Source organism: Acanthaster planci, linkage group LG15 (genome assembly GCF_054643075.1).
Source record: "Acanthaster planci isolate LZ-2023a linkage group LG15, COTS_SCS, whole genome shotgun sequence".
NCBI classification, from domain to species: Eukaryota; Metazoa; Echinodermata; class Asteroidea; order Valvatida; family Acanthasteridae; genus Acanthaster; species Acanthaster planci.
In genome coordinates, this window is record NC_141791.1 from 1,575,633 (window position 1) to 1,595,329 (window position 19,697).

At 38.2% G+C, this 19,697-nt stretch overlaps 3 protein-coding genes and 1 long non-coding RNA gene across 7 annotated transcripts in view; 1 reads left to right on the forward strand and 3 right to left on the reverse strand.

Moving 5' to 3' along the window:
• The first annotated feature begins 434 nt into the window (after positions 1-434).
• On the forward strand, positions 435-2,778 carry LOC110974367 (uncharacterized). The gene is made up of 3 exons (XR_002597577.2): positions 435-1,004; positions 1,232-1,325; positions 1,648-2,778. It is a non-coding gene; the product is annotated as an uncharacterized LOC110974367 (long non-coding RNA).
• Positions 2,779-7,241: 4,463 nt separating this feature from the next.
• Positions 7,242-12,691, reverse strand: LOC110974588 (protein mago nashi homolog). The gene is made up of 4 exons (XM_022226336.2): positions 12,533-12,691; positions 9,829-9,887; positions 8,481-8,674; positions 7,242-7,982 (listed from the first exon to the last, which is right to left on the reverse strand). The coding sequence occupies exons 1-4, from the start codon at positions 12,621-12,623 to the stop codon at positions 7,883-7,885; spliced, it is 444 nt and encodes a 147-aa protein (XP_022082028.1). The 5' UTR covers positions 12,624-12,691; the 3' UTR covers positions 7,242-7,882.
• Positions 12,692-12,934: 243 nt separating this feature from the next.
• Positions 12,935-17,429, reverse strand: dynlt1 (dynein light chain Tctex-type 1). The gene is made up of 3 exons (XM_022226337.2): positions 17,275-17,429; positions 14,599-14,764; positions 12,935-14,279 (listed from the first exon to the last, which is right to left on the reverse strand). The coding sequence occupies exons 1-3, from the start codon at positions 17,299-17,301 to the stop codon at positions 14,131-14,133; spliced, it is 342 nt and encodes a 113-aa protein (XP_022082029.1). The 5' UTR covers positions 17,302-17,429; the 3' UTR covers positions 12,935-14,130.
• A 324-nt stretch (positions 17,430-17,753) lies between these two features.
• The window catches only part of LOC110974415 (dynein axonemal heavy chain 5-like), a 46,327-nt gene continuing 44,383 nt past the window's right edge, over positions 17,754-19,697 (reverse strand). For all 4 annotated transcript variants that reach the window (XM_022226030.2, XM_022226027.2, XM_022226028.2 and 1 more), the window contains one exon: positions 17,754-19,680. In XM_022226030.2, coding sequence (XP_022081722.2) covers positions 19,397-19,680 — 284 coding nt within the window. In that variant the 3' untranslated portion in view covers positions 17,754-19,396. The remainder of the gene's footprint in view (positions 19,681-19,697) is intronic.

Consider the following 19,697-nt stretch of genomic DNA (forward strand, 5'->3'; position numbering starts at 1 on the left):
CGATACCAATTAAAAATTGGGGCTCGCTCCAATTGCGAGAAGTGCGGCGATTTAATTGGAGTTTGCTGGGGGGCCCCAATGCGAGACGTGCGGCAGAAACCCAGCACATGGCGAAAGGGGTCGGCAGTGCCTGCCGAGAGGCACGGACCCTAGCAGCGGCCCGGAAACCCCGCGGTTGTCGATGTTAAAGGTGCAGGTAGTTGCATCTCTGGGGTGTCTCTTCGGAGGCACTCCAATAGAGGTGTGGCCCTGTTATTAGAGTCGGCAAACGCTGCTACGTCCTTTCATCCCCCCGGGGGTGGGAGGGCGGCACGTGATGTAAGCTAGGGCACTCTCCTTCGGGAGGGCGGACCGGACAGTGGCAGTGTGGCGTGCCGTAAGGGGCTGCCCTCTGTCCAGCGATGGGCCCGATGATGCCGAAAGCGTGCGGGGCTGGTATCCTGGGACCTTCACGTGGTGGCCCTGTTTTCACTAACCTTACCAGGATGTTTATTGATTTATTTGCCTGCTCTCAAATTTATTTTTACTGTGGCATTTACTCGTGACATATTTGTTAACATTATTTTACTGGTTTTAGCTTCATTTGAAATCTTTGAAGATACACCATTCAAATTTGGAACACTATCTTCCCTTTTTGCAAAGATCTTTTCCATTGATAGAATATAATAGAAAAACATGCTTTAAACTTTTGTTTCCAAAACTTTAGGTTTGATGTTTTAACAACTTGACAGTGTTTTGGAAAACCAACTTTATTACCAGTCATACCTAATAAAATTCAGGAAAAACAATGTGACAACTTCCCTGATGATCAGTGCAAAACTAAAGAAAAAGAATTGTTACAAACGCATGTCCATTTATTTTCAGTGGAAGAGAGGGATGACTGGAAATGGATGATCGTCCAGGAAGATGTGTTGGTAGCAATGCTGATGTTGTTACATTGCTGGATTCTATGGAAGGTACATCCCGTGTGATCAGCCTTAATGCCATCAGAGGCATTTTTACAGGTACTTGGAAGTTGCATTTTTCAAGCCAACTTAACTCATTGTAAAGAAATTGTTTCAGTTTTCAATTCAATTCAACACTCAATTCTGTCTAGGACCACACCTATCTTTTAATAATCCCAAAAGAATAACTTAAAATTTGGGGCATTTTATACATTGCTCTCTTTGCTAGTTTTCTTGAGGGGGGCTTAAGTTGTACTTTTCATTTTATGTGTGGTTTATCCTAATAGATCAGTGAACTGTCGGGCTCTTGAACAGATGAGATGGGACAACCAGCCAGCAATTGGTCAGGAATCTGATGTTTGTGACAGTGTTTGAGTGAAGGTAAGGCTAAAAGGCATTTTGTATAATTGAACATCGGCAAGTTTGAAAGTGGATAAGAATCCTTAAAATGGTTTACCGTCAAACCTCCTTAAATTGGCTTGTCATAACTGGAACCTTGCATCATTAGGAATGAATACAATGCAAAACAAAGGACTGAGACCTACAAATTTCCTTGTTATAAGCAAAATCTTGTGTTAACTCTGCTCTTATTAACGAGGTTCAACTGATTTTTGAAATAATGTTCTTTTCCCTTGATTTTTACCATTTATGTCAATATTTTCCAAAATTGTCCCCTTTTTCTGTTGTCTCTTTTTTTTCATAGTGTCTGGTCTTGGCCAATGGCACGCCATTCCAGAGCATTGAGCCGCTGGAGGAACCTCTAGGTTGAGGCAGCACCAAATTGAGCACCCATTGTGGAGTGATAACTACCATGCTGATGTCCTGATTGAAAGTCTTAATTACTAGCCAATTTGTTTTCGTTCGCAAAGTTCGTAATCAAGCAAAAAATTGTGTAACATGGAGTGCATTAACTTCATATAAGTAGTTAACTTGTCACAATGTATGTAGTTTTTTTACTTGTAACAATCACAACATGCTGACAAAAATTACAGAAAGCTTACCAGTCTGCATTAATGGTTGTACTCTGTCGGCTTACATCTTGCCAAATTCATGAATAAATAACCGTACTTGGCTATGATGCATTTTATAAGGCTTTTTTTCTGACAGAGTTCCATATACTGACGCCAGTAATTATTCCCTACATTGACCTATTAGCCACAGAAAGCAAAAAGTCTCGAGAAAAGTCACCCAATTTAGGAGGGAAAATACAATGCCGTTTACTTGGAAAACACTTTGAGAAGTTTTCAGACCAATGTGAAAGTGTTTAACCCAGGATGTCAAGTGTCGTCCGCATATGGAACTCTTTCCTATTTCTGCAATGAATTAAGCTTTGATGTGATTCTTGTTCTTGCTTTAAGACATGCTTTTAGACTTGTATCAACCTTTTCATCAGTGAATTGTTGTGAAGACGTTATTCCATCTCCACTGATATTGATTAGTTGCATTTTTTATCCGGTTGACAGTGAAATTGGTAACTGTGAATGCAAATGTTGTCCTGTGGAAATGTTTGGTATTCTTAAAAGTTTGGCTTTTGATAAATTTGCTGCCTGCAATGACTTCCAATTTGCTAACCCTCTTCCTCATTGCTATCCAGATTTCAACTTTAGTGTTCATATGTTAAATACTTCATTTCTGTGATAGTTTCTGAAAATTGAAAGATTGAGTTTGGCGTACTACAGCAGATGGGATCAGAAACAAAACCTTATTTTACAACAACTGAATGGACTTTGTTAACAATATTCAAGATTGTGTATATATGGTCAATTCTGAAATACAGATTTCATAAGGGAATCTTTGCTGTTGAATTAAAGTCATTTCTGTGCATTATATTATATACAGGAATTGCAATCGAGTGAAGCTTTTTTTGTCGTGAAAAATCAAACACTTTAACTGTTTGGGATCAAACTTGGACTGATCTGTAAACTCATGATCAAAGTAAGAATTCAAAAGGTGAAGCTAATCAAATTTTTGTCAAATGAGTCCAACATTCAAAGTGCCAACTTGCAAAACAAATCTTAGTCTTGGGAATTCAGTCAGCTATAAGTATTTTTAGGAAGGTTGAAAAATTTGGTCTAAATTTCATTATACAAGGCTAACCCTTGGCAGCTTTGTATTATTGGGTCAAACATTTTCAGAGCTCCAATATGCTTGAAACCTGCATAAAGACAGATTTAAGTCCTTTGAACACTTGAAACTTGCGTAAAAGACGCCTCTGACTGCTTTGAGCACATTCTGAGTCATCTACAAGCATTTTGGAGAGGTTTGAAGAAAATTCAAAATTTGGTCAAAATTTAATAAAAATGCAAGGCTAACCCCTTGCCGTTTTTGTCAATTTGGATCAAAAAATTTGAAATTCTGAATTTGCTTGGAACTTGCATAAGAGACGCTTCAAACTCCTGTGAGCACATTCTGAGTCATCTACAAGCATTTTGAAGAGGTTTGAAGAAAATTCAAAATTTGGTCAAAATTTTATAAAAATGCAAGGCTAACCCCTTGCTGTTTTTATCAATTTGGGTCAAAAAATTCCAAAATCTGAATTTGCTTCAAACTGGCATAAAAAGATACCTGCAACTCCTTGGAACACATTCTGAGTCATCTACGAGCATTTTGGAGAGGTTTGAAGAAAATTCAAAATTTGGTCCAAATTTTATAAAAATGCAAGGCTAACCCCTTGCTGTTTTTATCAATTTGGGTCAAAAAATTCCAAAATCTGAATTTGCTTCAAACTGGCATAAAAAGATACCTGCAACTCCTTGGAACACATTCTGAGTCATCTACGAGCATTTTGGAGAGGTTTGAAGAAAATTCAAAATTTGGTCAAAATTGAATAAAAATAAAAGGCTAACCCCTTGCCGTTTTTGTCAATTTGGATCAAAAAATTTGAAATTCTGAATTTGCTTGAAACTTGCATAAGAGACGCTTCAAACTCCTGTGAGCACATTCTGAGTCATCTACGAGCATTTTGGAGAGGTTTCAAGAAAATTCAAAATTTGGTCAAAATTGAATAAAAATGCAAGGCTAACCCCTTGCCGTTTTTGTCAATTTGGATCAAAAATTTGAAATTCTGAATTTGCTTGAAACTTGCATAAGAGACGCTTCAAACTCCTGTGAGCACATTCTGAGTCATCTACGAGCATTTTGGAGAGGTTTCAAGAAAATTCAAAATTTGGTCAAAATTGAATAAAAATGCAAGGCTAACCCCTTGCTGTTTTTATCAATTTGGGTCAAAAAATTCCAAAATCTGAATTTGCTTCAAACTGGCATAAAAAGATACCTGCAACTCCTTGGAACACATTCTGAGTCATCTACGAGCATTTTGAAGAGGTTTGAAGAAAATTCAAAATTTGGTCAAAATTTAATAAAAATGCAAGGCTAACCCCTTGCTGTTTTTATCAATTTTGGTCAAAAATTCCGAGTGCTGAATTTGCTTGAAACTTGCATAAAAGACGCTTCTTTCTCCCGGGAACACATTCTGAGTCATCTACGAGCATTTTGGAGAGGTTTGAAGAAAATTCAAAATTTGGTCCAAATTTTATAAAAATGCAAGGCTAACCCCTTGCTGTTTTTATCAATTTGGGTCAAAAAATTCCAAAATCTGAATTTGCTTCAAACTGGCATAAAAAGATACCTGCAACTCCTTGGAACACATTCTGAGTCATCTACGAGCATTTTGGAGAGGTTTGAAGAAAATTCAAAATTTGGTCAAAATTGAATAAAAATGAAAGGCTAACCCCTTGCCGTTTTTGTCAATTTGGATCAAAAAATTTGAAATTCTGAATTTGCTTGAAACTTGCATAAGAGACGCTTCAAACTCCTGTGAGCACATTCTGAGTCATCTACGAGCATTTTGGAGAGGTTTCAAGAAAATTCAAAATTTGGTCAAAATTGAATAAAAATGCAAGGCTAACCCCTTGCCGTTTTTGTCAATTTGGATCAAAAAATTTGAAATTCTGAATTTGCTTGAAACTTGCATAAGAGACGCTTCAAACTCCTGTGAGCACATTCTGAGTCATCTACGAGCATTTTGGAGAGGTTTCAAGAAAAGTCAAAATTTGGTCAAAATTGAATAAAAATGCAAGGCTAACCCCTTGCCGTTTTTGTCAATTTGGATCAAAAAATTTGAAATTCTGAATTTGCTTGAAACTTGCATAAGAGACGCTTCAAACTCCTGCGAGCACATTCTGAGTCATCTACGAGCATTTTGGAGAGGTTTCAAGAAAATTCAAAATTTGGTCAAAATTTAATAAAAATGCAAGGCTAACCCCTTGCCGTTTTTGTCAATTTGGATCAAAAAATTTGAAATTCTGAATTTGCTTGAAACTTGCATAAGAGACGCTTCAAACTCCTGTGAGCACATTCTGAGTCATCTACAAGCATTTTGAAGAGGTTTGAAGAAAATTCAAAATTTGGTCAAAATTTAATAAAAATGCAAGGCTAACCCCTTGCTGTTTTTATCAATTTTGGTCAAAAATTCCGAGTGCTGAATTTGCTTGAAACTTGCATAAAAAGATACCTGCAACTCCTTGGAACACATTCTGAGTCATCTACGAGCATTTTGGAGAGGTTTGAAGAAAATTCAAAATTTGGTCAAAATTGAATAAAAATGCAAGGCTAACCCCTTGCTGTTTTTATCAATTTGGATCAGAAAATTTGAAATTCTGAATTTGCCTGAAAGTTGCATAACAGACGCTTCAAACTCCTGTGAGCACATTCTGAGTCATCTACAAGCATTTTGGAGAGGTTTGAAGAAAATTCAAAATTTGGTCAAAATTGAATAAAAATGCAAGGCTAACCCCTTGCCGTTTTTGTCAATTTGGATCAAAAAATTTGAAATTCTGAATTTGCTTGAAACTTGCATAAGAGACGCTTCAAACTCCTGTGAGCACATTCTGAGTCATCTACAAGCATTTTGGAGAGGTTTGAAGAAAATTCAAAATTTGGTCAAAATTTTATAAAAATGCAAGGCTAACCCCTTGCTGTTTTTATCAATTTTGGTCAAAAATTCCGAGTGCTGAATTTGCTTGAAACTTGCATAAAAGACGCTTCTTTCTCTCGGGAACACATTCTGAGTCATCTACGAGCATTTTGGAGAGGTTTGAAGAAAATTCAAAATTTGGTCCAACTTTTATAAAAATGCAAGGCTAACCCCTTGCTGTTTTTATCAATTTGGGTCAAAAAATTCCAAAATCTGAATTTGCTTCAAACTGGCATAAAAAGATACCTGCAACTCCTTGGAACACATTCTGAGTCATCTACGAGCATTTTGGAGAGGTTTGAAGAAAATTCAAAATTTGGTCAAAATTGAATAAAAATGCAAGGCTAACCCCTTGCCGTTTTTGTCAATTTGGATCAAAAACTTTGAAATTCTGAATTTGCTTGAAATTTGCATAAGAGACGCTTCAAACTCCTCTGAGCACATTCTGAGTCATCTACAAGCATTTTGGAGATTTTTCAAGAAAATTCAAAATTTGGTCAAAATTTAATAATAATGCAAGGCAGTTTGAATCAATTTGGGTAAAAAAAAATTTGGAGTTCTGAATTTGCTTGAAATTGGCATAAAAAGATACCTGCAACTCCTTGGAACACATTCTGAGTCATCTACGAGCATTTTGGAGAGGTTTGAAGAAAATTCAAAATTTGGTCCAACTTTTATAAAAATGCAAGGCTAACCCCTTGCTGTTTTTATCAATTTGGGTCAAAAAATTCCAAAATCTGAATTTGCTTCAAACTGGCATAAAAAGATACCTGCAACTCCTTGGAACACATTCTGAGTCATCTACGAGCATTTTGGAGAGGTTTGAAGAAAATTCAAAATTTGGTCAAAATTGAATAAAAATGCAAGGCTAACCCCTTGCCGTTTTTGTCAATTTGGATCAAAAACTTTGAAATTCTGAATTTGCTTGAAATTTGCATAAGAGACGCTTCAAACTCCTCTGAGCACATTCTGAGTCATCTACAAGCATTTTGGAGATTTTTCAAGAAAATTCAAAATTTGGTCAAAATAATAATGCAAGGCAGTTTGAATCAATTTGGGTAAAAAAAAATTTGGAGTTCTGAATTTGCTTGAAATTGGCATAAAAAACATTCCATAATCCTTACAATGCATTCTCAGTCATCCACAACTATTTTGGGAAAATTTGAAAGAAATTCTATGAACACATTTTTAGCATTCCTGTGATTCAGCTTAGTAAAATGTCAGCTGAGCTTTTAGCGTCGCTTAAAGCTTTATCCTTTAGAGGGAAATGGACGTGAATCGAAATTAACCCGCCAAAATAACAACAGGTATCTACAAAGAAGTAAAAGAAACTTGGCTTGATATTTATTGACGTGAAAATACATCTACATTGAAAACCACACATACAAACAGAAGGTTGTGATCAATCACCAACTCCAATGAATTTTTACATTTCAAAATGACGTGAAAATACATCATGAAGATGTTTACAGTTGAACCTCGTTAATAAGAGCACTGTTAATACAAGAGTCTGCTTATAACAAGGATAATCATAGGTCCCAATCCTTTGTTTGTCATTGTTTTCATTCCTGATAATACAAGGTTCCTGTTATGACAAGGTAATTTGCCAAGTCTGAAGGGCCTCTTATTAACGAGGTTTGACTGTACTTCTGTTTTGCGGCATTTGACTTCCAAAATTGTACTTTTATGGGGTAATGGCAAAAGTGACAAACAAAAGAGTATCGAGTGTATTTCACAAGGAAGTTAATTTCCAAAGTGCAGTTCCTCACTTTCTGACACACTTGACAATGGAGGGTGCTATGAACAAGAAAAATAATGCACCATCAATCCTAATGGAACAAGGTAATGGATGAAATTTGTCTTCTAAGATACCTCTGTATGAACTAGACACAAGAAGCAAAAAGATGTACAGGACAACTGGGGGGGGGGATCAACTAATAGATACAAAGTGTCAAGAGGGCAACTAGATGGGTTTGATCTTAAAGTGTAGACCAATCAGTGAGAAGACGAGACACTTGAGATCCTGGACGAGGTAATAGAAGATGCGCAGACCCTCAGGATCCCTTGAAAGAAAAGAAATGGAAAGGGATCGGGGGGAAAAAAAATCAAAATTATTGGCACTTAAGAGGTTTTCCTGTCAACTTGATTCTTGTGGGTAGGTGGTGAAAATAGGTTTTCAATACTGTTAAATTATGGATCTATCCTTTACAAGACTGACTCAGTTTTTACAAATTTGAATTTCAGTTTTCAGAAAATCTTGAGTGAAACAACATCAATTTGAGGAATTTATGTAAAATTGTTTGTAAACTTTCCATTTTTAGTTCTGGTTGCAAATAAAATTTGGTTGATAAGGGACTCAAACATCCCAAAAGTACTCTGCTGCATTACTGAACCAGCAATAAACGAGTCCCATCTTTGGTTCTTGTTTTGTGGGCACAATAACACAGCATAAGGATAAGCAAAGTTTTAAAAATGCCCAACCAATGACCAAAGAAGAAACACATTTCTAATCAGGGTTGTAAAGAAAACACATCCCAGGTCAACCCTGTTTTGACACACACCTGCTGTTGCCGACATCAATGAGCGAGCCAATCTTGCTGGTGGTGAAGGAGATATGCTCGTTGCCCATGACAATCTCCAGCTCCTGGCGTCCGACACGGTCCGGCTGTGGCCATAGCTCGTCGTCTTCCTGCATTAGCTCACTGTCTTGAACGATTCGCTTCAGCTCTTCAATGACAGCCTTGTGGACATAGGCCTGGGATGCACGACAAAAAGCAAGAAATCAAGACATTCATCAATCTAAATCCAGAACCAGGTCGATGGAAGATCTAGTAAGAGGACCAAGTCACCAAAGTGATCAAATCTCTCCCTTAGGTGGAGGATGTCAGCTACCAAGCAATGGACCTTAGTCTCAAGTCGGCCATATTGATATTGACATCGAGGTTGCGTCTTCATTTTTCGGACTTGAAAGCATGAATGAAAGAATAAAATGAAATTTCCTATCAAATTATTACCTGTCTGCTCCGATGAATCATTTCATATTTGTCATAAAACATACTTTTTAAAGTGTTTTAACGCCACATTTGGAAAACAAATTATAAGGGAGGCTTGGAACCCACATGAGTTCTAAAATGGTCTGATAACATCCCGTTAAACAGTTAACAGTTCATAAAAGAAGATTCAATTGACAAGATCACAAATGGCTTCCTCAGGAAGAATGTCTTTTCCTGCTAACTGTTAAGCAGCTCTGTGACATTGGGCCCTGGTCTAAGTGTTAGACCAGTCTTGACTGAGTAGACCATGTCTGGGACTGGTGTTTGTTTTCATTAACAAAAGAAAGATGATTCGATTGACAAGATCACAAATGACTCCCTCGAGAAGAAGGTTCCAATGGATGGATAGCACAGATTGGGACAGAGAGGCTGACTGGTATAAAACATTCACTAAATGGGATGGGCCTGTGGTTAATGAAACCAAACACCAGTCCCAGACATGATCTATCCTTTCAAGATTGGCCAAACACTTAGGCCACGGTTCAATTTCACGGAGCTGCTTAACAGTTAGCAGGAAAGTTGTGCTTACAGTAGCAGAAAAATATGCTAACCTTAAGCACCATTTCATGACAGTGCTTGGCTTGGTTGTGCTTACGATTGCGCATAGGGATTTCTTTTGTTATGACATTAAAGTTCGAGGAAAAGTTTCCTCCCAGGTTAGCATGCCCTTGGCTTTGCTTACTACTCACGGTCTCCATGAAATATGTGGAACCTCTGTAAGCATGAAATCATGTGCTAAGCAGCACCGTTGATTTCAAGACAGCTTTAAGAACGGTTTCCATAATCTACCACTGATCTCTCATTAATATGGCTGCGCAAATATGAAACAGGCCCCCGCTAACAATCCTATCCATACCTCTTTTCTGATCATGACATCGTTCTTGTAGTTTGAATTGTTGGCATACCTCAACTTGCCTGAAAAGAATATTGAAAATCGATCACAATGGTTACATACAAATTTACCAGATTCCTGGCCCAGCAAATACAATAGGCCTTTTTTGAGTTAAATTTGAATAAAATCTGGTAAAGTGAGTTCTTTAAATTCATGTAAACCAAACAATTTAAATTCTCCGTACTAAAGCCACTGTTGCCATACCTCGTGATTTGGGGCAAGCTTTTCCTTAGTTACATAAGAGACACCTTACAACAATACACTGTTCTCAATGGAAAAGAATGGCACAAAGGAACCAGTCTATTCCAGAGATGGTGGTCGCTATGCAAAAGCATGAACAGGGATTTGCACATTTCCTCATTTTTTGTTGTATTATGATAAAAATAACTGAACTGAAACCTTTCCAGTTCAGTGTGGGAGATATTCAGAGCGCATAAATGTGAAATTTCAGGTATATTTGATGTAAAGGTTACGAGTTTAGTCAACAGATGATACTGCAGATTTTCCCCATAGCTTTTTTGCCCCTTTGAGTTTTGAGTGTGAAATATGGAATAGCCACCAACTGGCCAATCAGATAGAAGAATCAAGACTCAGTGATGTCATTCCGACCACAAGAATATCAATTTTTGTGGTCGGGATGACATCACGGAGTCTACATCCTCTCCAAGATCATGTCAAAAAGAAAACAGAAAGAATAGATGCAAATCTACATGTATGAGCCTCCCTAGAGTGGATATGACTCAGGCCTAGGGATAGGTAGGCGCCTCCTTAATATTGTCAATTTTAAAAAAATGCCTAAAAGTGCTTGAATAACTTATGCATGCTTTGTTGACACTCGCTGACGCTTGTTGATGCTAAACAGCATGACCCTAAGTTTCACAGGGAGATGCTATCTGGGCACAAGCTGGGTATGGCCATGAATAAAATAACGTATGACGTTGCATGAGCTGGTACATGTATGTCCCTGACATGACTGACCTGCGCTCATCTGTGCTCCTCATGCACTCACAATTTCATACTTGGGTTTTTTTTAAATTGAGTAGAGACAGGCACAAGTTGGGTACATTAACCCTCCTTTGGTTTTACAACACAAATATGCACAAGTGCCCACAGTCACTCTCTTGCATGTGTTTTCTATATGCAACACAAACATGCACAGGTTCAGTGTGTGCACAGTTGGTTGCCAGCACAAAATGACCCAGGGTCTTTTGTGCAGTCCTCTTCACTGCATTTGGTTTACTGCACAATGATGCACATGAAACAGTGAAGCACAGTTGTTGGGCAGCACAACAGTGCAATCTGATATTGCTTCTTTGAGGTGTTTACCAAGTGACCCAAAGAGTGACTTCAGCATAGGAGGGTTAAGGAAAAAAATGAAATTTTGGGCAAACATGGAGTACAGACGGGCTCAAGTCAGTAACAGAAGCCTTCGTACCATGTCATACAAGAAAAAGCAACCATGACGAATGCCGCATTCACTCATGCAACGTCATACATTGTTTTATTCATGACCGTACTCGGCTTGTGCCCAGATAGGGGTGCACCCTTGTAAATAGGCCACAAGTATGTCCACTGAGCTCATTAACAAAAGTTATACACTAAAAATATTCTATATTATAATTTAGAGGGTCCTGTGAGCCAAGGAACTGGGGAATTGAAAAAATATGGCACTAAACCTCTGGCCCTGATTCAGGGCTCCCAATTCTCAGCAATTTGGATGCAATCGGGTCCGAAAGTGGCACTATTTTAGCTGTTTTGCAGAGGGATACATTTTCAAAATGGCTAATATTTCGCTATCCATGAAACGTCCTATGATTATGTCATTTTGGTTGTTCTCGAAGATTGCCTTCTGTGAAATTTTTTTCGTTTTTCTATTTTTAGGGGCAGTCTGCTTTGGGTGAGAATTTCTCAAAAATTAATGGTCAACCCACTAAAACTTGAAAGGAAAATGAAAGAGGACATGACGAACATCGTTTTACTGTGCAGCCTGAACACCTGTTGTATTTTTTAAATATTTGTGAAGTATGGGGATTTATCACAGGTCTTACTTATTACTATCAACACGATAGTAATGTCAACACAGCGTCAACTTCCCGAAAATACAACTTTAATCCACAAAAGAAGCATAGAAGTGTAATACTTGGGCGGAAAGAGACTTTCCAATAGTTGGGGGTCACAAATCAATTTGCAAAATGGATTTTTTTCACACGAAAAAAAAAAATCTCTAGCTGTTCACCGTTTTCCAATACTCAACTTGGGCTTGGTCTCAGGCTTCAACTGTTTTTTTTACTTCCTGACTTTGCGGTCTGGTTATAAGCACAATAGTAAGTCTGATACTTAATGTGCCACAAAACATCGAATAACAAAGGTGCAAAAGAGCCAAACATTACCACTGATTACAGTACTTCAATTTAAGTTAAACGCTTCAGGCCCACATTCGAGGATTGGCTTCCTACACGAAGCCTGAGACAGAGACGAAGTTAAGTATTGGAAAACGGCCTAAGGCCTAAAAAAAGAAAAGGAGTAGGCATTGGCCTACGCCACCAACGGCCGCCAGTTTCAACGTAACGTGATGCAAAAACGTAACATGTAATGTAATCATTTTGGGGCACTAAATTCCTTTCTTTTAACGTTTCAAATTATCTTAATGACAGCTATGGTTACTCACCATCTGGTCGGAATTCAAATTCGAGGAATTCGTGGCCGAATTTGCCTTTATGGCCGACGTAATATCGCAAGTAAAATTCTCCGTTCGACATGTTTTCGGCGTGATGGTGATGATGCAAGCACTTGATGGCGCCCTTCCCTGAACGTGGACGGTAGACTGATTTCCTGCCCCTTCAACTCTACAATGGAACGGGCATGACGCGACGTAGCTCGCGATGCACAATAATCATGCGTTTGTTCCTGCATAAAATATACAATCGGCATGCGTAAACCTGGTAGAAAAAAAGCATAAAAAGCAAAAACTTGTGGGAAAAAGTTTGCTAACATGCAGATTTACACAAACATTTTATTTTGACAAAAACAGTGATGTATACACTCTAAGTAATCTTAAGACATCCCGAAGTACAGATTTTCACTTTTGGTTTAATTTTTCTTATTCAAATGAATATAAATAAAATGAGCAAACAAAATCAACTCAAATTTAAAAGATCTACAGAAAACAAGGTCAGATACAATTCCTTAGTGCAATAAACTACACTTTGCTAGAGGGAAACTTGCCAGGTTATAGAGGTTGTTAGTGACAATGTTTCAAAGTCAATGTCATGAACATGACAAATGAACATGCCTGAGAATCACTTTATGTGCTTACTGGAACCATCCACAATAGGTAGGATTTCTATGCTGCTGTAAGATAAAACCACCATCAGAAATGTAGATTTAAAAGCTATTTCTGCCTCTATGATTTTGCCGATGCATCTCTTTTCGCATTACGAAATTATTTAACTCATGAACATAAATACATGACTTTTTTTTCATAACACAGTTCAGAATTCAAATACTGTACAGAATTTATCACCCAGTGCAAATTAACAAAAATGTACAAAACCTATTTCACACATGGCTAACACCATGGAATGACAAAATGACAAAGTTTTAACAGCCAGAAAAATGAGTGTGTTGAAAATAAATGAAACTTTCATGTTGGAACTTTAGTTCTACAAGAAACCTTGTTGCAGAGGACAGAAAATTCAACGGGGGCAGTATTGCAATATAACAAAAACTTATGACTAAAAAGTTGAAAAGGGAACTGATCAAAGATTGTGAATATTTTGGTTTAACTCTGGGACGATAGATGTAAATCGTTACAGCAAAAAAGTGTTTATTATCAATGCAGATTTGCATAAATGTGAGCAAAGCCACAAACACTGAGAGAATTTCGGGCTAACTGGAAGTGCTTCAAGCATTAAGTTCATACTTCTTTTAACCCTCAACACTGAAACTCTGTGCCAGTAGTTTTGGGAATCTTAAATACTTAGTACTTTACACAATATGACTCCCATGACATTTGGAGACATGATGGTATGAGTTCATTACCCCATGAACCTCCTGACCATGTAACTTCTATAGCAGTAAATCCCACAGCGGAGTGCGAACAACCATAAAAAACCCTCCATTTAAAACATTAAATTCATACTACAAGCATGCATTATAATAGATAGGGGAAGTACTTAGTACTTAGTCGCCGACCCCATGCATGACCCCTGACCCTAAACTCCAAACCCGCACTACTATTTACAAGGTTTCTGAGGAGGAATGCGATCAGATGCTGAGACCGAAGACGCTGACGATACAATACATGGTTTTATTCTCCCATCTGACGGTGCAGCTCCCGTCAGTCATGTTGTCCCAGTAGCAGGAGCTTGCCGTGTGCAGACCGGCACCGTTCTTCTGCATGATGACGCAAGTCACTAAATAAGGGGGAAAATATAATAAGGATGAATAGATGAGTAGTGCAAAGTGCACATAGAAACTGCATCAAATTCACACTTCAATTTCAGTTGAGCTGAATGGGAGCACTTATTGCCTGGCAAGTTTACTTTGTCAGCAAACCTTGACAAAAATATCAGTCTCAAGGACTATTCATTACATGATCTGTTTGCTTGAACTCTTTCCTAGCAAATTTGACTCCTTACTATCTTGGGAGGCAGCTCTGCGAATACAGCCCACATGGATGAATTTCTTTTTTTTCTGCTTGGGAGTGACAAAGTAACCTTGCCTAATTCTTACCAATGTATTTGAAGGGTTTGCCCAACTTGGTCAGCTGGTTCAGACACTGTTCCACTACGTTGGACGTCCATTGGTTGATCTTGTTGTGTTGGTAGGCGTTGCCGCCTATTGTTCCTTCCACTGCTTCCTTGATGATGTTGCTGACTTCATCCACCACAAACGAAGTCTGATGTCAAGAGGGATGCAAGGGTCAAACTGTAAATTCAGCACTTTCAAAAATTAAGCCTTATTTATTGTATCATAACGTGACATTGGTATCGTGGCGCATATTTATTGGCAAGTTTGCCATGTCCTGTATTGTGTCATTAGACTATTTTGTCGCATAAAAGGGAGAGACAAGTCGACCGTTGAAACAAGTCATCCGTTGGGACAAGTCATCCGTTGGGACACTGTCCGCTCAGCCCAGTCGTCTGCTGAGGCCAAGGTGTGCAATACTATGTCTTAATAATAATAACGGGATGGAATTTCACGTAGTAGATAGACAAGCCTAATTTTTTAGGTATTTTAAAAATGGTTGCCGTGGTAAATCAATCTAAGTTGCGCAATCGATCTTACACCCGCGCTGACCCAGCCACATATACCTAGTTCTGGATTGCTTGAAATAAAAACCTACCTCCAGTTCTACCTACTACATGTAACTCTACATTCTAGACAGGTTCTGGTTAAAAGGTGAAATGTAAGCTTCTTGTTGAACAAAGCGTGTTCTTGGAAAACTTCTAGAGAAGAAATTTGGCCAGATTTCTGATTTGCATTTTGACATTTGTGAACAGTTTCAAATCAAAATAGCTGAAAAAAAATTGACGAATAGTTACAGGGCAATATGTCACTCACTACCTGATCCCAAGTACTTTTTTTTCATACTCAACAGTCATATAAACTCTGTTTAATCGAAATGACTTTCAAAGTTGCATTTTATTAAAACTGGCCGAAAACTGAACGCATATCGTTTCATAGTTTTTGGATCACGCATTAAGTGCATGCACGCAATGTGCATGTATGTTGTGAACTCATCTCACAATACGGACGTTGCAGAAATGTACATGACGTAATGAGTTTGTCAACTATGCAACATGAGGGGGTATCATTGATGGCTAGCATGAGGGGGTATCATTGATGGCTAGCATGAGGGGGTATCATTGATGGCTAGCATGAGGGGGTATCATTGATGGCTAGCATGAGGGGGTATCATTGATGGCTAGCATGAGGGGGTATCATTGATGGCTAGGATGAGGGGGTATCATTGATGGCTAGGATGAGGTGGTATCATTGAGGGCTAGCATGGGGGGGTATCATTGATGGCTAGCATGAGGGGGTATCATTGATGGCTAGCATGAGGGGGTATCATTGATGGCTAGCATGAGGGGGTATCATTGATGGCTAGCATGAGGGGGTATCATTGATGGCTAGGATGAGGGGGTATCATTGATGGCTAGCATGAGGGGGTATCATTGATGGCTAGCATGAGGGGGTATCATTGATGGCTAGGATGAGGGGGTATCATTGATGGCTAGCATGAGGGGGTATCATTGATGGCTAGGATGAGGGGGGTATCATTGATGGCTCGCACTGTGCAGCTGAAAAAGTTGAGTCAAAATTTACACAAGATTCACTTTTTTTAATTCATTGGAATTCTTCTCATGAAGCAATCTTCTCTAGAAAACAAGCTTTTTACAATGGTGCTTGCTGAAAATGGATTTGCCGCTCACGTGGTTACTTTCCGGAAACTGATCAAGAACGACGAAAAGTGTTGGCACTTTTGTTGACCCTGTACGTCCAAATTAAAAGTTTAAAATTTGAAATTAATTTGGTAACATCCCTAGCACACGAAAGTGGATGGTGACCACATTTCACTGGAATTTTAGGATTTTTTGTAGCTGAAATCTGACTGAATATTTTTTGCAATCAGGAACTGGGAAAATGACTGTATTATGTGTAGAGATCTCACTGGTCGAGCTGTCTCTCTGTCAAAGTTGAGTTTCCTAATGGATGACCTGGCAAACGGTCGAGTTGACTCAACGGTAGAGCTGTCTCAACTGTCAAGTTGTTCAAAGTCAAGTTGGCAAACAGTTGAGTTGTCCAACATACGAGTTTGTGCACCAGGTGTCAAGCAACGTCTAATGTTATACATGTATCATGTATATGAGGAATTCAGAAAGAGTTCAATACGCAGAAAGCATCCCCCTGTGCAAAAACCATGAGACTTGTTTTTTTTCTAAGAAGGCCCAGGCTTAGGGCTAGGCCTAAATGTTTCGGAATTTTCTTTGCTAAATAACACATTTTAGGGCTTTCTGACATGTCTGATAATACATTTGACGTGTTTGAACATGTTGTAGGGAAAGTTAATGTTGTCCGCGTCCGTCATTGTCTGTATCAACTACATGTATAATGTGTATATGGAACTCTTCCTGGAACAGTGGAATTCTTTCCATATAAACGTCAGGAAGCCTGCTGTAGTACAAATACAGTTAATAAATTGGAACTAGGCCTAATATTAGATTTTGGGGGCCAAACTAACATGAGTTGGCTAACGTTGCTGTTTTGCATGTTTTTAAATGTAAACGCCACTATCATCACAAATGTCCGCAAACATATCGTATCCTGGCCACTTCATCACCTCCAAATGCAACAGATTTTCACAACTAACAGAAGTGTAACATTATTTTACTGAGTCCTCACCTCTTCAGGTGTCTGATACTCTTCCATCCTGTCAACTTATTTGAAAAAATACCTGTCAAAACGCACGTTTTTTCAACACAATGTCGAAATTCCCCGTGTTTCACGTCTCGGTCGTTGGCAACAAGCAATGCATTGTGGGAATTTTTTTAAAGGATCGATTTGTACGTACCGCACGTACAGTACATGTGGGTGTACGTACTTACGTACGTGCCATGCAAGACTGCTACCGACGACTGTTTAGGGCTGTGCCTCCGAAAATAGTCGTCGTATAACCTGGGACGGGTAACATTTTTCACAACCAACCATTTTTCTAATATTTCAATGCAATATAAACCCCCCCCACAAGAAGCCTTCCTTCAAAGTGCAATTTATGTATAACCCATTTATCTATTTAAATCTATATTCTGGCTAAACATGTATCACATTGAAAGTTAGCAAGCTTCACTGAGAGAATAATGATGGAGAAATAAAAAAAACAATTTTTGAGGCACGAAGACTCTTTTAATGAATTTCTCTTCAGAAAGGTGCAGTTTCAAACAAATATACGAATTCATGCAACAAAATATAAAAACCCACTTGATGAAATTCCATTTTAATGTGTTTGCAGGAGAATTACTTCTTTCTCATACATGTAACAATAACAATTACATTCATCTGGACGGGTTTTTTCACATTTGGGGCCTTTGTTTAATCATGGTTTAATATACTTACAAGCTACGGGCTAAAGTTGAAAATACACTGCAAAACGTCTTTGGAAAATTTGTAGAATAAAAATAGATCAGTGTAAAATTAGTCAATTCGGTAATAAAGTTGGGAAGTGAGTAAATCTACTTTGGGTGAAGTACTTTTGTTGGACAATTCGATATATAATTCTATGAAGCCACACACAAAAAGAGAAACACGAGTGAGAGAATTTCAGTTGCAAAGGAGCCAAATTTTACACAAATATTTAGAATATGAAAAGCATACTTTTCAAAGTACACAAAGGAAGCAGAGCATGTGAAGTCTGACGCCAAATTTGAACTACAATTTTTTTTTTAATGCTAACAGGAAAAGGTATTCAAATGCACACTGGAAAAGTGTCTTTTTAAAACTTGTGGTAGTTTATAAATGCTTAATATTATAATGCTATTTAAGCAACTATTTTTAAGATACACAAAGAATATCAGTATTGTAAGAATGATCTCTCGGTGTTTACTTCAACCTTTCTTCCTATAACTTTGTAAATGCCACCAAAATGTCTATGTAGACATGAAAAGAGAGTTAATTTCATAAATGAATACCAGAATTAGAGCTTCAGTTCACTGCAATTGTTAAATTTATTCATTTCTGGAGACCTCTCACCATTAACTGCATAACACAAATATATTTTACTTAAACCACAAGAACACAATGCCAGGTATTTACCAAACAACACAATGTGAAGCCACTTTTTTCACTCAATGGTATAAATGTTTACACGGTTACAATAAAACATGGTGATTTTTTTTATTTCAAAAATACATGTACTTATATTAACTGGACGGTTATCTGTCATTGCATACTTTTGCTCAATCCAACAATTCTCTACTTGAAGAATGAAGTACGAAGCAATTTTTAAGGGGAAAAGCCTTCCAACCAAATCATGAAATAATCTGCCTTTTATGCAGGAGGAAACAATTAAGGCACTTTGTATTAACGGAAATGTTGCCTTTTCCGGTGAGGAAAAAAAGTGCAACCAATAAAGAACAAGTACCACAAAGTGTGATGAATTGGAATGGAGTTTGTCAAGTTTCACAACCCTGAAAATTATCTTTCGAAATTCGTATTTCCAAACCTGCAAACTTATTGGAATAAAATCATTAATTTAACATCATTTGCTTTCCCTTTTCAATACAGTGAGGGTAAAACACTGAGCAAACACGTGCTATCTCTAAGACAGCAAATGCTCCAATTTCAAATATTTTATTTACACAACAGCAACCAATTTCAAAGCTCAACGGAGGTTGTTAAGAAAGAAAATGAGAAAAAAAATCACCAGCAAACACTCTTCCAAGAATGTGAAGTTTCTAGGGAATACTTATTGTCTTGGCAAAAGAAGAAGGAAAAAAAAAGAAAAGAAACCAAGCAAATCTGCCCTCTTTTACTTGGTGTCACAGAGCAAAGCCACGCCTCTCAAAATCCAGTGATCGGGGTGCTGGACCGTCTTCAGATACAATGGGAAGATGTAGGTGAGATCGGTACGCCTGGGCTTGCGGTAGACAGGGCACTCGTAAAGCCTGGGGTCCTTGGGTCCCACGGCATTGATGGCATAGATGTGTACCACCGGTAGAGGCGTAAAGAGGACTTTGGGTGGGGGTTCGATGAGTTTGCAGTTGCGACGGTCCCAGCCTGCCCCATCCAGGAACAGGCCATGAACGTAGACTCCTGTGGAAAGAACAGCA

Bases quoted from the DNA above. Each gene is read 5' to 3' on its own strand.
- LOC110974588 (XM_022226336.2), bottom strand. From the start codon at position 12,623: ATGTCGAACGGAGAATTTTACTTGCGATATTACGTCGGCCATAAAGGC. The intron at 8,675-9,828 runs GTATGGATAGGA...CGTGCATCCCAG, and splicing joins ATGTCATGATCAGAAAAGAG to GCCTATGTCCACAAGGCTGT. The intron at 7,983-8,480 runs GTGTGTGTCAAA...TTTTCTTTCAAG, and splicing joins ATTGATGTCGGCAACAGCAG to GGATCCTGAGGGTCTGCGCA.
- dynlt1 (XM_022226337.2), bottom strand. From the start codon at position 17,301: ATGGAAGAGTATCAGACACCTGAAGAG. The intron at 14,765-17,274 runs GTGAGGACTCAG...TCTTGACATCAG, and splicing joins AGTATCAGACACCTGAAGAG to ACTTCGTTTGTGGTGGATGA. The intron at 14,280-14,598 runs GTAAGAATTAGG...CCCCTTATTTAG, and splicing joins CAAACCCTTCAAATACATTG to TGACTTGCGTCATCATGCAG.